Genomic DNA, 18,321 nt, shown 5'->3' on the forward strand with positions numbered 1-18,321 from the left:
AGTGTTGAAACTAAATAGTAGGGTACAACGGGGTTAAAGGCTCTGCAGGGTAAAAGGTGCCTTTGATTTTATTTTCCTCTAAATGACACAAAAACTTGCCACAGCACTTTCCAAAGCATCCACTTTTCAAGATGCACGTGGAAATTTGCCTGATCCTTGACGTGATCGCGGGCAGCAGCGCAAAGTTGATTCTGCGCTAATTTGATCTAATATTTGATGTTTTTAGTAGCAGATGAGAATCGCTTAAATTATTGAATATATTTTGAGACAAAGGTCTTCTTAATGTTTTTCAGTTTTGTTCAAGGTAATTAAACTAACAATTTTTCAATAACGGAAGAATATGTAAAAGTGTGTTTTTTTGGTGTAAAAGGCGCCCCTGCTGTCGAGGCTAAAGGTACAATAATTAACATGATAATACATATCTGGCTGTCTTTTCCATTTGTTGACATGACATGGTTAGACTCATATGATAAATATCATATATTAAGTTGGGTGTCCATCTTAGAGATAATCACCATATTTATAATGAAACCCTATTTAAAAATATGATATTAATCATATCATATACTAAAATATGATTTAATGTTACTACTGTAAATCTATTACGTTTTATTTTTTAATTATTATGGGATCTCATTCATAAGCCAGCTTCACCACCTCACACATTTATTAGATTTTTTAAACAAAATAACCCCCTTTTGTGATTTATTTTCACACAAAATCTGTTGCTCCATAAATGTTCAATACAAACATATATTTTTTTCTGCAATAATACACAATGGGAATAGTGAAAAGCAATTTTTTTCTTAAGGTGTGCCTTTAGCCCCATTGTGCCCTACTGATAACACACGCAATCTTCTTTGTCTCACTGTCAGTTTGTTTGTGTCTTCCGTGCCTATCTGTTCATCTGCACGCTCATCTGTAGGGATGGCACCATTTGTTTAAAGTAAACTAAATTTAGCGGATGGCTTTCTCATGCGGTTATGGCGGGATTGCTGTTCTCCCTGAAGATTGTGGGGCTATTCGAATAAAATGGCTTTTGCCAAATAACATCCTTAATTGGAATACAAAAGAAATGCTCCTTCAAAAGTCCCAAAGCACTGTTTCACTGCCTGGCCATTATTTCATTGTCACAACTATTTTGAACAGGAATAGCCCAGTGACATTACTTATGTGTTAGGAATTTCCTGTTTAAAATGTTTACTTCCTGTGCAGCCAAAATAAACTGTTAGTGCCCCTTTAAATGACAGACTTGATGTATTCGGTAAACAAATTGATTATTCCGTTGCCCAAAGCACCTCGTTCGTCCGCCCTCCTGATTGGATAAACATCCGAAAGTTCAGAGGCATTGCAGAGGACCAACGCAACTTAAATCACAAAACAGGAAGCCATTATCAGAGGGTGTTATGGTTCCCTCCTTATCTATGAGCTCACATCTGCACCACCCTGCCCCTCCCTCAACACAGGAAGTGCTCAAAGCGACCCACAATCCTCTGGGGTAACTATCCCTAGCTTTAAAAGACTGCCAACTCCCAAAGAGACACCAGTGGAATTTTATTTGTTGGTTGGATTCATTGTTTTGGTTTTGTTCACATTTATAGCTTTAAATAATCCTTTGTGCGACTGTCAAAGAGAGATTTTATTTAGATTTTATTTTCACTCTGTTAGCATGTCAACAGCTAAAATTTGGAACTATATTTTAGATCATTGTCTCTCTGTTTAAACCCGGTATTCCAGTAAAAACGTTGTGTGGTCTGATCACAAGTGTTCAAATGAGACATATTGCCGTTTACTGTACATCTGATATTGACTTGCATCTCTAATGTGTCTTCTGTCAAATATGGTAAAGCGTCAATATCAGTAAATCTTTTAAAATATCAGTTAATTTGGCAAGGCACGGTTCGTTCAGGATGTCAAATTTTGTGATACATAGTGGTATTTATGAATTCAAAACCTGGCAACAAAAACTGGCAAAATACCATTCAAAAGATTGGGGTTGGTAAGATTTAATTATTTCAATAAGTCTCTTAATATGTTCTCTTATTTTGTTCATCAAGGGTGCATTTGTTTGATCAAAAATACAGTAAAAAAAAAAAAATTACATTTTTGTGGAAACTGTGATAAAAAATTTTCACGATTCTTTGATGAATACAAAAGAACAAATCCTTTTTTACTGTTACTTTTGATCAATTAAAAAAGAATCTTAACGAGCCCATTTTTTAACAGTGTATTTTAAAACTGTATTTTGTTGTACATTATATATTTAAGGTGCAGAGAAAAAAAGTTATTACTCTTCCCAGATACAGATGTTAACACCAGGTGTAAACGTGTCTCAGAAGGTTTCTGCATCTTATTCTGTTACTTCTTAGACTTTTATCTCAAGGTTAAAGGCGTAAGCTGCTTCAGAATACTAATTTCAGCTGGTTTCCCAGACCAATTAATGTGACAGAGATTAAACGCCATTTATAAAAGAGCGAGGGGGTCATGTGAGGATATAAAGGTTCATTACCAAAAGAACAGTGTTTACATCTGTTCTTTTGGGAAACCGCCAGACTTGCTAGTTATTGAGTGTCTCTGCAAAGCACTGTGCTAATCAATGCTTTGGCTAAACACCTAGAATAGGCCTTCTCCCTGCACCTTCATTTTGCATTTTCTGCTTGACTCAGTGCCTGGTTTATCACTGTGAACCAGTGTGGTTCTCGCTACAGGGAAGCTTGTTCAATTTTCCACTGGGTGCTCATCATGTAGAGTGGACATGTCGCCGTGTGTGCACCTAGCAAAGCATTAATGCTGATGTGTGTGATTGTGTCCTATTTTCGGATGTTCCTTAGATTGGAATGGTTCTTGTGTGCAATCGTGAACTAGAAATCATTTAAAGCTTCTGCCACACATGCAGATTTTCCTTATTCTCTGTGTACTATCGAGCATCACACTGCTGTGTTAGGCACTGCAAAAGATGAGCAAAGAGTGCTTCAGTAGGATTGATTCCCTTTGCCATCCTGACGGACTTCCACAAATCTGAACTCCACCAAGAGATTTGTGTATATCCTGGTTTGACTGACTTTTGGAAGCTTATTTGTGACCCTGGATCACAAAACCAGTCTTATGTTGCACGGGTATATTTGTGGCAATAGCCAACAAAACATTGTATGGGTCAAAATTATAGATTTTTCTTTTATGCCAAAAATCATTAGGATATTAAGTAAAAATCATGTTCCATGAAGATATTTTGTAAATTTCCCACCTTAAATATATAAAATATTTATTTTTGTGAATGGATGCAGCACTATCGCCAATAGAAATGGACAACTTTAAAGGCGATTTCTCAATATTTAGATTTTTCTGTACCCGCAGATTCCAGATTTTCAACTAATTGTATCTCGGCCAAATACGGTCCTATCCTAACAAACCATACATCAATGGAAAGATTATGTATTCAGCTTTCAGATGATGTATAAATCTCAATTTAAAAAAAAATACCCATAAGACTGGTTTTGTGGTCCAGGGTCACATTTTTGGAATTTTATACACAAATACACAAAAATCTAATATTTAATAATGTATTTTGGTTACACTTTATTTCGATGGCCAACTTTAGACACCACTAAAGTTAAAGTAACTTTACATGCAACTACATGTCAACTAACTCTCATTAGAGTATTAGTAGACTGTTAGCAAACTGTTAGGGTTTGGGTTTGTAGAATAAGTTGACATGTATCAACCCGGATTGCTCCCGAACCCGAACATAAACAGATTTGCTGACTGATTTGGCCGCTGCTCCATTACTTTCATAAATTTATGTAGGACTACTTATTTATTATTACTTTATATTATTGCCTGCCTGATGGAAACAACTTATTTCTGGGTTCGGCTTTCAATTGTAACCAGTTGAGTGGAAAAATAAATGTGATAGCTTGATAAAAATTAAATCGATAGCCTAATAAATGATGAATTCACTAGTGTCGTCTTCAACGCTATTTACCTCATCTCTGATGAATGGCTTCTGCCCGGAAAAAAAGAAAAGCTCTGCATGAACACACAGTAAGTGTCTTTTCCTGATGGATCTCATAAGTGAGGTTACAAACATTTGTTCCTTTTCTAAATGCGTTTCTCAAAAAATGCACTTAACACGAATGCGCAAGTAACTCATCTAGGGGTGTAACAATATATCGTGTCACAATATATCGCAATACAAAAATGCAACAATATTTATCGTGGATAGTGACAAATTATGTATTGTGTATAGTTCACCTAAAATAAAAATTACTGTGTGAGTCTGAGTTTTAGTGTCAGTACTACATTAAACTACTATATATAATGTTAAATATATTGTATAATAATGCAATGGGGGAATATTTGTGGGTCCTGATAATGCCAAATGTCTTATGTTACCAGTAAAATGCGGCCTACATTATTTTAAATATATTTAGTCAGTGAAAGAGTGAAAGCATATTTGTCTAAAATAATTCTGTTTTCAGCTTCAGAATCATCAATATTTATATTCTGGTCACCATTGTCCTGTGCATTTGGTTACCAGCACAAGTCAAAGCCTATTCATTTACACCCACAATGTAATATCAAATTTAGCATTTTAATCAACAGTACATTTTTTGTTAACATTTTATCATGTTTTGGAGTATCGCAATAATATCGTATCGTGATATGTATTGAATCGTGACATGAGGGTATCGTTACACCCCTACACTCATCACTATTACGTCCTATAACTTTTGTCGTAATGTTATTTGCCTGATGATTAGAGATGACATAATTATTTTTCAAATATTCACGGTAATTATCGAAATAATTAAATATTATTAGTTTAAAAGAATTCGGGTCTTCTCGGGTCCATTCGGAAAAAGCACATTTATTTAAAATTACCTGAGACCCAAGGCCACTAATAATCGAACCCGACCCGTGTCTTTCGGATCCAAGTGGACCGATGTGTCAGTCAACACTGTTCAGCCTCACACTGCAGATGCCACCTTGGCTCGTTGTCTCCGGAGGTGAGGTTAGTGTGTAATATTGAATGATGGATGGGAAGATAAGCTGTAAACCCATACAATCTGTCGAGGCCATTTGAGATCTCCTGCAGCTCTAATGTGAGAGACTTGCAGACAGTTCAAGGATCACAGTGTGCAGGATGGTTCTTTCATGTGATTTATTAATGTCTGTGTATGACATTAGGAATGTCACAGACTACATAAACATTCCAAAGACTTTTAATTTCAGTTCATTTCCCCCTTTCCGTGACCTTGCTCACATACGCTTGTAGCATGTCAGATGGAAATGATCATCAAGATTGTGGTTCAGGGTCACTGGAGCAATGCATACTAATGCCTAACTGGCTTTTGACCCGGCACTTAGGGTTAAACCGCCGCTCACTGGCGCTTAATCATAGTATAAATATCACCAAGGTTTTTTTTATTTACTTTTTCAAGATTGTTCACAAATATACCATGGGCTGTCAAGCTTGAAATGACAAGAAATTGCCATAAAGTACCATAAAAGAAGTCCAAATGAGATTTAAGATGCTGAAGTTCTTACAATTTTGACACATGCTGTACAACTTGAATATGCATATATTTTCAGTAAATAATGACTTAAATTATAATCATGTGGTATGCACTCTTTTGTTGCATGAGTACATTTCATAAATCTTCTTTACTATTTTTTAAGAAAGTTCCAAAATATAAAAGACCTGAAACAAAAACTGTGATAAACTTCTGTGTCAGAAAAAGTCTCCAGCACCCATCCATCTGTGAACGTTATATTTTAAATCAGCAGATGGCAGCGCGTGTAATTTTGTAATGAAAGTAATTTTTTAGCAGAGAAACAGAGGAAGCAATTATTGCAAGGTTAATCATTCCATGTGCAAGCTCTAGCTTGTCAAACTAATTTATCTACTGAACAATAACAAAGAACTTTTGCATATGCCTTTTCCATTATATTCTACGTTTTATTCGGGTTCCCAGCCGTTTTGTGGAGTTCTAGTGTCTTGTCACTCTCTTTTGATTCACACCTCTCCTCTCTTTACAGCACCATTCACTCTGTTACATAATGAATGTTTTTGCTGGACTTTTCATCAATTTGGTTTTCCAATTTGCTTTCATTGCAAACACCTCTCCTGTTTCTGTGTGAAAGAGGAGGTCATACCTTTCTGTCTGCGTTAGACATGTACTCTATCAGCATAGTGCTGTTGCTCTGGCTAATTACACATCTCTGACCATGACATTGCATGTACACACACACATATGCTGTATGTGACATTGATTAATACACGCACACACACACCCCTTCATTCTGTGAATGGGAACTTCTTTCTAGGCTAGGCTCATTTGACTTGTTAAGGCTAATTTCATTTTATGCATCGTAAATGCACACAATTCAATATATATATATATATTTATTTATTTTTTACATGATTTGATGTGATTTTAGATCATGAAATAATAAAAATTATGTCAAATTATTGGTAGTGATGGAAGTGTCACCAAAAGGACAATTTTTCTAAAAATGTATCATATAATTTTTTTTTTTACAATACAAAAATGAAATGGTGTATGATTATTTGAGTCTTTGTTCAGATTATTATAGTTTACATGTAATAATTCATATTTTAGGATGGAAAGTCAGAGACAAGGGTAAAACAATAAAATATATCTACCATTCAAAATTTGGTGTCAGAACATTTTTTAAAGAAATAAATAAATTGTTTTGAACTTTATTCTCATCAGAGAATCCTGGGGGAAATGCATCACAGTTTCCACAAAAAAAAACTTTGGTAATAATAAGAAATGTTTTTTTGAGAACCAAATCAGAATATTAGTGTCAGGTAGTCAGTCATTTGCTCGTTTAGTTGAATTATAATGGACTTTTAGTTTGCTTCTCATTATTTCCTGTTGTCTTTGTTCATGTTTCCCGCCATCGTTAGTTACTATGGCAATTCATCTGATCATCACACCTGTTAGTCTTTTAGTTTGTTATCAGTGTGTATTTAAGTTCCTTGTTTCTTTGCCATGATTGTCTGTTATTTGTTTGTGTATGACATGCTGTTTTGTTACTTGTGGATTATCTGCGTTTGTTTGATTAAATACTTTTATTTTTTAGTTCATCTTCATCTGATCTTCTTCTGTGGACCTTATTCACTGCGATTGTGACAATTAGAATGATTTCTGAAGGATCATGTGACACTGAAGACTGGAGTAATGATGCTGAAAATTAAACTTTGCCGCCACAGAGACAAATTAAAATTTTCAATGTATTAAAATAGAAACCAGTTCTTTTGAATTGTTATAATATTTCACAATATTACTGCATTTTTTCATTAAAATAAAGGCAACCTTAGTGAACATAAGAGACTTCTTTCAAAAACTTTTTTTTTTAAAAAACATTACCACCCTAAAATCTGGTATAGTTTTAATAAAAATCAAGCACCTGGGCATTAAAAGTGCCTGTAGTTGATTTAACACCCACATGCCTCTTATGGTCCAGTGCTCATCTTGCAAAGTATCCAGTGTGTGTTTTCGCCCAGTGCTGTGATTGTATTATGTGTTGTCCTCCTCTGCCTCCCCCTCACTATTACACCGTGAGTCAGAGAAGTGTAAGAGTGTATGTGAGCATAAATGTCACTTGAGAGTGAGTCATTCATTGATGGATGGTAGATAACCTTGGTAATGCCAGTGTTTTTAAAAGAAAAAAATAATGATATTTATCTTGCCTTCTTTATAACTTCCATTCATTCACACGTACAACCACACACATACAGTATGCCACTCGTGGATTAACGTGATTTGTTAAATTGGACATGTTCCTGGATCATCCTTTGTTGTTTCTGGAACAACATCTCAATTAAACAATCATACTCCTAATCTGAGACTCAGACAGACCACCCACAGTCTGTTCACTGATGGTCCTACACGCAGAAAATGCAAAAACAGCCTGAAATAATCAAAATGACTATTGATAAAGTGACAATCTCACGTTATCACCTTAGTAGTACCAAATCTTTTAAAGATACTCATTACATTTGAATGGACAAACATTCTACACAATTCCATAATTTTCTGTACATCCTAGTATATATGTTAGTATGCATTTTCCATGTGGCAGTTAGAAGGAAGTAAAGGTACTTATGCACTATTCTATGCCATTTTGTAGTATAAAGTGTGAGTAGTGTGTTCACAATAAAAGTTCCAAAAAGAAAAATACTTCAAATACCTGGATGATGTACTTAATTAACCAAAAAATCTGGTGTGGAAAAGTGTGGAATGTTGGGCACTTCATGCATAGTATGCTATTATATATTATCCTGTACTGTATATGCATACTATATGGCAGAAATAGTAAGATTAAATCAAGACAAGTCAAGTCACCTTCATTTATATAGCGCATTTTACAATACAGATTGTTTCAAAGCAGTTTTATAGCGATAACAACAAAGATTGTTTTGGCTGTACAGCAGATTAGCATGCTAGCACAGACTAGATTAGCATGCTAGAATGCTTGTATTTTGTCTTTAATGATGTGATCTCAGAGTTTGTTGGCTTCTGATTTTCTCATTTGCTAATCTTTGATATAAAACATCATTCATATCAACAGAACACAATCCAGAGGGAACAGACAAGCCATCAAAATACCAAGATAAAAACTCAGTCCAAACTGAGTAATCACTGATTTTTTTTTATGCTAACAGACTTGAAAACCATTTCCAAACTTTAAAAAAAAAATGAATTATAAATTATAAAACATGACTTGGTTAATAGGACAGCGGTGTGTTTACATGGAACCAGGGAGCTCATGATCAGATGATTTCAGTGGCTGTGTGAACCTTCAGATCCACGGCTTGTTAAACGCTCTGGGATGTGTGCAGAGCGGAGCGAGCTTGAGAGCTTGTGCCTGATCTAAACGCGCCACTTTGTTGTGAAATAAGCAGTGATTCATGTTTTATTTACAGGGTGATGTTTTATTAATGCTGCATTGGATTGGAATGGCTGAATGGGAGATGTAATACCTTTTGATTCCAAAAAAAAAAAAGGACACGGCAAATACCTTCAATTCTAATGTACTGCATGTGGTAGTGAACTTTGAAATCAGCATGGTCATGTTGTCATCATAGCCATGTCGTTTTCTAGCATGGGCATGCTTGTGTTTGATATGGTAATTATGAGTTAGCATTAGCACTTGAAAGAGAAACTGTCTGTTTATCTCTCTTCTTCACTGCTTGTTCAGCAAGGGCAGCTTGTGATTGGTAGGAAACTCCTGATTCACTAAACATTTACACAATCAACTTGCTGTCTTGTTGTTGATCAATGCAACAGGGTAATTGTAGAAAAGAAGTTTGTTATTCATGATAGTCACTAGTGAAGGGTTTGGGACTGTGTTTGTTTTGTGTTGCATTCAGCCAATCAGTAGTGTCATGATGTAATTTTCCTTTACATCATGCTTTGGTCGGGTCATTAAGCTTTGTTCTGATTATTGAATAAAAACAGAGTCTTAAAAGGGTTCTTTGTGTATAGCATGAAACACATATCTTATAAAGAATGTCAATTTTAGACACCTACAGGTCAACAATGACGATTGCTCAGTAGCTGGTGTTGAACTAACTCAGACTCAGATGTCTTCTTGATATTGTTTGTGATGTTGTTCTCTCATCTCTCACTGCCTTCCATCTTCTAAGAGCTGAATCTTGGTTTCTATAGCAACTAAAATAGCATGCAGATGAAACAATGTCCTTACTCTGATCATCAGGTGTCATCTATGTTTTTAAGTATGGAGTGGTGACATAAAACACCATTTTGAACCATAAAGCAGGGTCCCGCCCTTTTGTGGTGATGTCATCAAGACACTTAGTAACCATACCAGCATTCAGACTGTTCAAAACTGTTCCTTGACTCATCTCTGAATGGGCCTGTAAGAACCTCATTGTGGACTAATAATGCTTGAACTAAATGTTTCCTTAGTGCAGTGAGATTTGATATTTGCATAAAAGATTTTTGTCTAAATTCCTCTTACTGTCTGTTTTCCTTTCTCAGGTGTCCTACTGATTCTGTTTGTGCCAGTTGGGCTGGTGTTCTCTGCAGAAGAGCTTCACCCCAGCCAAACCCTTCGGGACCTTTTCTCCATGTCAACGAGGACAAGAACCCTCTCCACCCTCTCACTGGGGCCCTTGAGCTTGCAGGAGGGCTCCAGCACTGGGAATCTGCACAACCAGGCACTGGCCTCTCTAGAAGCCACCCGTAGACCCACTACTGTCAACCCATTCCAGACACCGAAGACCACTGTACCTTCTGCCATAGTTCAGACATCAATAGTAGGGGTCCATCCAGTTGATCCCAGGGATCAGGAGCCACCTCATATCCCTATTTCAAAAGCAGAAGCGCCCCAAATGACCTCTGGAAGTATGTTCAATAGAACCCCTAGAACCCAAGAGCAGAACTTTAGCACTAATACCGATAAGCCGAGTACAATCAGTAGAAAGCCAGTGAACCGGTTTGAGCCCTCAGGTTTGGACCATAGGAATCAGAAAAGTGCTATTGCATTGGACAGTGGAAACCAAACCACAAATTCTGGCTCGGGTCATTCTTTTTTCTCAGGGACTCAAAGTGATGTGACCCCTCAACATCAGTCATCACCATTCTATTCACCCTTAAAAACCCACAAAGGGCAGAATGCGGACAAGTCGGCTCCACATCACACCATTACATCGCGCGACGTGTCTTCAACAGAGAATCCCACTTCAGCACAAACTGACATCCAGTCTCCTTCTCCAGCTCTAGCCCCATCTTCCAACCACATTACCACATCCAATCCCACTTCTTTAGGAGAGAGTAGAAGCTCTATGGAAGTCCAAGGTGGTAGGGATGGAACCACCAACATGACCAATGATTCTCTTGTCTCCCTGACTAATGTCACAGACGTTATCAACAGCACTGGAGCCTCATTGCCTGCAGCGAATGATCCGGACACATCAGAGGCACCCTCCACAGCTAGCGGGAGCTTCATGAACAGGCAGGTCCCAGCCACCACACAAGGCCCATGGGGGTCTGGAAACCAGTCGGGCCCTGCGTTGGATCCTCCTCACAAAGAGTACACCATCTGCCTGGAAAAAATGGACATTGTGTGGTTGGTTCTTGCCATTAGCGTGCCTGTCTCCTCATGCTGTGAGTAACCAATATCACACTTCCTCCAGCTTTGAAAACTTGTGCTTTCTGTCATCATTTTTTGACAGGAACTTTTCCAAAGAAGCAGGATAACATAATATTCCCTTTGTGGCTTGGTATTTTTTGCTTACAACTTTTCTGAAACACATCATACAAAGTGGTCTAAAAGCTAAAATAGAGTTAGATATAGAATTTGAATCTTTTAATTCATGTCTTCTTCTCTTCAGCCGTGCTACTTACCGTATGCTGTATGAGGAAAAAGAAGAAGTCATCTACTCAGGAGAACAACTTGAGCTACTGGAATGATGCCATCACCATGGATTACTTCACCCGCCATGCTGTGGAGCTCCCACGCGAGATACAATCACTAGAGACTGAGGTACTGATTGCCACTGCTTTTTGTGCTTAAAGCTGTGATGTAACGGAAGTAGCAACAGATCTTTTCTTCCGTATTGTGATGAAAAAAGAACTTAACTGGCACAAGCAACTGTAGAGAAGTCATTGTTTCAGTGGAAGATCACGTTATGATATTTTAAAGGTGCTCTAAGCGATGTCACGCGTTTTTTAGGCCGAAACATTTTTTGTCACATACAGCAAACATCTCCTCATTATCCGTTAGCTGCCTGTCCCCTGAACACACTGTAAAAAAGGCAGTCTCTGTAGACAGAGCCCAGGCTCCACAAACGGCAACAAAAACGAACTGGCCCAGCCTGGAGCCTGGGTCGAGCTAGCCTCCGTTTTGTTTGACAATACTTAGAACGTCAACAAGAAGTGACATCACTCAACATCGCTTAGAGCACCTTTAAGTTAAAATTACAAGGGTCAAATTTTTCCGTTTTCGTTGTCAATCGTTTATAATAAGACCAATAATATGCAATCGGAATATAGAAGTAAATTTCCATTTCTTGCTGACTTCAAAGATGCAATTATGACATGGAAGCATATCTTAAAGCTACACTGTGTGATATTTTCCCCCATCTAGCGGTGAAATTGTATATGACTACCCAGTGAATATTAGTTTCTGTTCCTTTCAATTTCGAGGGCGTTTTAACTCCTACGGTGGCCGTATTATTCCAAGATTAACATGGCTTCCAGTTCGACTTCATCCAATTGCGCCTTTAAAACTATCACCTGTGATCCGTCGCAGCACAGATTTATGTTACAAGGTAAACAATACTTTTTCACCATTGACGCGAGGAAAAGTAACGCAAGTTATACTAGAGGTCGTTCTGGCGTTATGCACAACCATGCTATGGTTAGACAAGCAACTATAAAACTTTGAATTTACACAAATAGGCTGAATTACCTGTCGAGAAGAAAGCAGGCAACTTCGGCGTCCGTTTTAAAATCTTTGCTCCTCATGAGCTCTTTCCATCTGGGAAAAGTTACTCCAGTATTGACTTTAGTCTTGCTGATTTGCCTGTCGCGTTGACGTTTTAATTCTCTCTTTCGCTTCCTTGGCGACTCTGCTACATGTCCTCGAAAATAGGCGTGATCCTCCATCAGCAATCTTTCAAATCTGCCGGCAGTCGCGAGTAATCTCCCCCTCGCATTCGTCTCTGTGTCACTGAGTGTAAAGCGCGAAAGGCGAAGCTTGAATTTACAGGTATGTCCCTCTTTGGCTAATGTAGTTTCAAGATGGAGGGGCAACATGGCGACCAGCATTCGAACCCCTCACCCGTATGTACTTTCAATGGCAGATTATAAACTTACGAGAATACTTTATTACTTGAAAGAAGTAAATATACATTAATGAACACATATATTTTTGAAAGAACTAAGTGTTTTTTGCTAAGAATCAACTAAAAAAGTTACACAGTGTAGCTTTAAATCTTAACTGCTCTTCTGCTACACACTCAAAAGTATGTACTTTTTTCACAGAGTACATACTTTAGTGCATAGTATATAAGCAGGTGAATTGGAACGCAGCACAACTAATTGGGTGAGTTCCTTGGGCTCTAAGCCCTAGAATGTTTCTTACATGTCTAGCGGTTAATACATGTGCTCTGACATACTGAGCTGTGGTGCTCGTGTGGTTGATTTTGGTTCAATTCCTGCTCGCAACATTTCATGATCCTGTCCCCCCCTTTTTTAGCCATCATTTGGCTTCTGCGTTTTGAGCGAATCAATCAGGTGAAACAATGATTCAATGGCCCATTCATAAAGAGAACCATTTACTTAATTCCTGAATGAATCAGCCGTTTGAACGAATCGAATGAATGAATGACTCAATTACTTACTTATTTAGACAGTTAACGCCACCTACTGGTAGGTTGGTTGTTAAACAAACTGCTTTGGTCTGTAAATGTGTATATATATATGAAACATTTTATGTTGAATCGAATAAAATATTTCATTTTCTATAGCTACTTTTTGTGATGTCTATTTGATGCTTTTCTCATTTAGCACAATACATACTTTAAATTATCTTTTTTTGCTGGCGTATCATTATGAAATGAACAGTAATCATTGCAATCAAGACAATGTGTCCTTGAAAAACTCATTTAATGGTAACTGAGAGTGTTTTAACAGGATTTCCCATTCATGTTACATATCGCCACCTGGTGTCCAGTGACCATATTTCTAATTTAAAAAACTCACTAGTTTACAGTTGTTGTTTTTTCCCTGAACCTTTTGTCGGATTGTTACCATCCCTTCATTGACATTTTCCATTTCAACCTCTCCATGCTTCTTGTTTTCCACCTTTTCATTCCTGCTTGCTGGCATTTTCTGACAGGAATGTGATGATGATGGTGATGATGATGATGATGATGAATCATGTTTTGGATGCCGGTGACCCAGGTGTTCATATCTTCCTTTACCCCTCTTAGAGAACCAACAGAGACATCCACTCCCTTCCTTTATTCCTTTGTCCTCAGTATTCCACTATATCAGTGTTTTTTAGTTGACTATTGTATCTTATGCTATTCACAATTTTTCATAATCCCTCAGTTTAGATCAGGGGTGTCCAAACTCACTGTCCTGCAGAGTTTAGCTCTAGCCTGCCTCAACACACCTACCTGGAAGTTTCTAGAATGCCTAGTAAGACCTTGATTATCTGGTTCAGGTGTGTTTAATTGGGGTTGGAGCTAAACTCTGGAGGACAGTGGCCCTCCAGGAGCAGGATTGGACATCCCTGGTTTAGATAGATAGATAGATTTGAGAATAGTTGGATGGATGTTTTCATTTTGATGTCTGAATAAGAATTCCCAATATGTGTGACCAAATACGAATGAATGACGAAATACATCGTCTTAGAATCTAGAGCCTCATAATAAGTTGTCTTTTCCCACAGGTGCAATTTAACCTGCTTCTTCCTTCATTTCCTCCCATTATTTCACACACGCCGTCTCCATGGCAATAGAGCTCAATCACTACACCATAGAAATGCACATTTGTGTCTATAAGAAGTAAAGAACATAGATCCTAAGAAGAATACCTGTTCCTTTCACCTTAACTGCATTTAGCTTTGTAGCAGCTGCTCTTAAGTGATTAGCTTTTTAGTTAGCCTGAAAGCAAGTGCTAATGTTGTTCTTTGTGTTTCAGGATCAGGAGACGTGTCTGCCCCCTAATGGTGACTACAGCGACAGCGGCGTGGTTCTGGTTAACCCCTTTTGCCAAGAGACTCTCTTTATCAACAGAGACAAGGCTTCTGATATCTAAACACACTATATTAAAAGGAGACAGAATCCCTGAGGATTTTCCAGTCTCTTTTCTTTGCTTGCATTTTTTTAAGAGTATATATAAATAACTATATACATATATGTGGTGAACCTTCAAAGACTGCGGTTTATATATGAAACTGGTTTCAAGGAGCTGAAAGAATATTACAAAAAAGAACAAATGTTATTTACTATGAGGGGGAGCCCTTGCATATTTTTCTGATGTGGATTTTCTACCAATGCTTCATTGTGATAAGGGTTTTTATGTCTTTTTTGAATAAAAACAGTAAGTGTTGTTGCTCATATGTTCCAGTGGCTTTGGTTGTGCAGAGTGCTGAGAAACATGCCGCGTGGTGTAAGGATGCTTGTGTGACGTTACCCAAAATACTTAATATGATTACTTAAAAAAAGCCTGCCGCACTTGAATTCCGTATGTAAGGGGATGCAGGGGTAAAGGGCGTTGATTCTGGAACGGTTCTGGGATGGGTCCAGTGGGTACTGCAGCAATCCTCGCTTCCCTCACGGAGGAACTAGAGGTGATTGCCTGTTTGCATTTGATGGATGCCGAATCATGACTTTCTGAGATGTTTGTCCCCAGTTGAGTCACCAGCCAAAAGACAAAACGACTATTGTCCCATTCCTTAGATGTCTGAGATGTTTTCATGAGTGTTTATGTCTTGTTGCATGCATCTGAGGTGTATGTGCGTCTTTAGACTATATAAAACAGGATTTTGTTTCTATCAAGATTTCGTTACACCCTAAAATTCACGTCGACAGTTGCACAAGCAAGTAGAAAAAATGATTAAATGCCAATGAAATGTCTCATATAAAGGCCTTTGTATGGTAATATTACTGTGCACCACATTTGACATCATATCTGTTCATATTGTAAGTGTTTGTGTTCAACTTAGCAGGGCTAAGCATTATACTGTATAACCGTAGTGGAAATGCATTTTTTTAATAAACCCATTTGTTTATTTGCTATATCATGCTCTGATGAAAATGGCACTACTATTGCTTCACAGGTTGGCGCTCTGTTTAACAATATATATATTGTTAGAAGACACATTTTTCTTAGTGAAGGGTGAATGAGTGTGTTTGTTCTGTCTGTCTATCTCTGTCCCTTGTGTGAACATTGACGAGAATAAATGAGACCAAAATGAATTCCTTATATTTCTCTTTGATTCTCAGTGCTTACTGCTCTATTGTACAGTATTATTTTTTTTTTAGATGAATGTCAATGATGTCACTGGATGTAATAGAGTGTAATTGTTAGATATAAAGACATGCAGAGAAACTATTTTATTTTGTACTTTCTTTGAACATGTGCCACTGAGGTTGGTAACATGTTTTAAGACCATATCATCATCTTTTCTCAATACATATCTAATTTTTTTGCTGTGTGCTTAGCAGATTTTTATATATATATATATATATATATTGTTTAAATGTATTTTTTTTCCCCGTTGTTTCCGTCCTTTTTGTGTGCTGGCATGAGTTTTAAATATGTAAGCAGAGGTAGCGATAACTGCTCAGCTGACAAGAAAAAACTGCTCTCACATATTATGAATCATGTCTAATCTTTTGTAGCACATAAACTGTACTTTTTACTGCTGAGCGATACAAATAAAAAGGCTTTTAAAGCTGCTTCAGTTTGTTGCTGATTTTTATCTATATTGGGGTTTTGTATCAGTTAAAAGTGTCAATATTTAAAGCAAAATCTGTTAAGAAAGCAAAGTGGAGCACAATGCCAATGTTTCCCCCCTGATTTAAATGGGTTACATGGTTTCTGGAATTTTCCCTGTTCACACTATATGCTGAATGGAGCTTTTCTATTCACAAGCTGTTCGGTGTGTCACAACTGGGACGTTCACTGGATCACCTATTCATTCACGGTCTCTCAAAAGGCGACAGATGTTTGTAGGCCTTTTATAAACCCTCTCGATCACATGCTAGAATGCAGTTAGGTGTTATAGTCTTTGTTTTGCAAATTCTGGATTGAGTTATTTGAGAAATGTACCTAATGTAAAAAAAAATACAAATATATTAGGCCTATATGCAGCTTTATGCTGTCTGTGTGTTCCATCTGAAAAAAAAAAAAAAAGAATCCAGTTCAAGAGGGATGCTTAAAGGAGAACTCCGGTCAATTTTAACATTGAGCTCATTTTTTTGTACATTTGGAGTGCTGTCAATACAGAGAACAACGACAAAAATCGGTGTTGCCTACACCGTGTTATCCTCTTTTTAAAATTCGCACCCTGTTGACTTCAATGGGGCAAGTTTTAAACCTGCTTTTAGCCTCTTAACATCCTTGATGTGTCATTACAAGTGCCCAGCCATGTGAGTGATTCCTTCAGAGTGAACGCGGGTCAATCTGACTGCAGTAGATGTGAAAGATATTAATAAAAATGATGTTTATTCAGCCAGCGCACATACCTGTATTTACATCCTGTTTTCGGTCGAAGTCCATAGTAATCGATTGTCGAGTTCACGCGCATGATCATAGGTACTAAACCAATGTGCGTGAACTCGACAATCGATTACTATGGACTTTGACTGAAAACAGGATGTAAATACAGGTATGAGCGCTGGCTAAATAAATATCATTTTTATTCATATCTTTTACATCTACTGCAGTCAGATTCACCCGTGTTCACTCTGAAGGAATCACTCACATGACCTGTGCACTTGTAATGACACATCAAGGATGTTAAGAGGCTAAAAGCAGGTTTAAAACTTGCCCCATTGAAGTCAACAGGGTGCAAATTTTAAAAAGAGGATAGCATGGTGTAGGCAACACCGATTTTTGTCGTTGTTCTCTGTATTGACAGCACTCCAAATGTACAAAAAAATGAGCTCAATGTTAAAATTGACCGGAGTTCTCCTTTAAAGGCACAATATGTAAGACTTTTGCATTAAAATATCCTAAAGTTTCTGCATCAGAAAAGCTGCCCTTGATATCCCATAATCCTATGCGTTCCATCTGGTGACAGTTGAGCTAGACAAAGCAAGATGGCGTCTGAAAGGTTGCTGGTCAGTTTGTGACTTCTGATAGTTACTGTACTACTACTGAAGTTATTGGGTAACACTTTACAATAAGGTTCATTAGTTAACATTAGTTACAGTTTTTCTCGATTGCTTAAACACTATAACCAGGCTTTTGAACTAAAATTTCAAAACCATAACGCCATTTATCAAAAAGCACACCCATTTCACTAAACTATAAACACTATTGCCTGTTTTGACACATGAGTCAGATTTGTTGAACTGTCACTGCAAAACTCTACACACAAATCCCTTCATTTCTCATTGCTTAGACCATGTTGTCATTTAGAAAGCACTAGCACTCAATACTGTTCACTCAAGTCAGCACAGCTTCAGCTCAGTTAGCACACAATTACCCAAGTGGAAACACTAAGATCAAAATTTAACACACATCAATCAGAACCTTCAATAGATATATAAAAGGGCCCAAATCAGTTTATTGTGTTTTGGAA

General features: G+C 37.4%; 1 protein-coding gene across 2 annotated transcripts in view; it reads left to right on the plus strand.

Annotated features, from left to right (window-relative positions):
* The window catches only part of tmem108 (transmembrane protein 108), a 62,604-nt gene extending 46,486 nt beyond the window's left edge, over window positions 1-16,118 (plus strand). For both annotated transcript variants that reach the window (XM_079863138.1, XM_079863137.1), the window contains exons 3-5: window positions 10,035-11,162; window positions 11,390-11,541; window positions 14,709-16,118. In XM_079863138.1, the coding sequence (XP_079719264.1) occupies window positions 10,035-11,162; window positions 11,390-11,541; window positions 14,709-14,825 (1,397 nt within the window). In that variant the 3' untranslated portion in view covers window positions 14,826-16,118. The remainder of the gene's footprint in view (window positions 1-10,034; window positions 11,163-11,389; window positions 11,542-14,708) is intronic.
* Window positions 16,119-18,321: the final 2,203 nt, after the last annotated feature.

Source organism: Squalius cephalus (genome assembly GCF_949319135.1).
Source record: "Squalius cephalus genome assembly, chromosome: 25".
Taxonomy (NCBI): Eukaryota; Metazoa; Chordata; class Actinopteri; order Cypriniformes; family Leuciscidae; genus Squalius; species Squalius cephalus.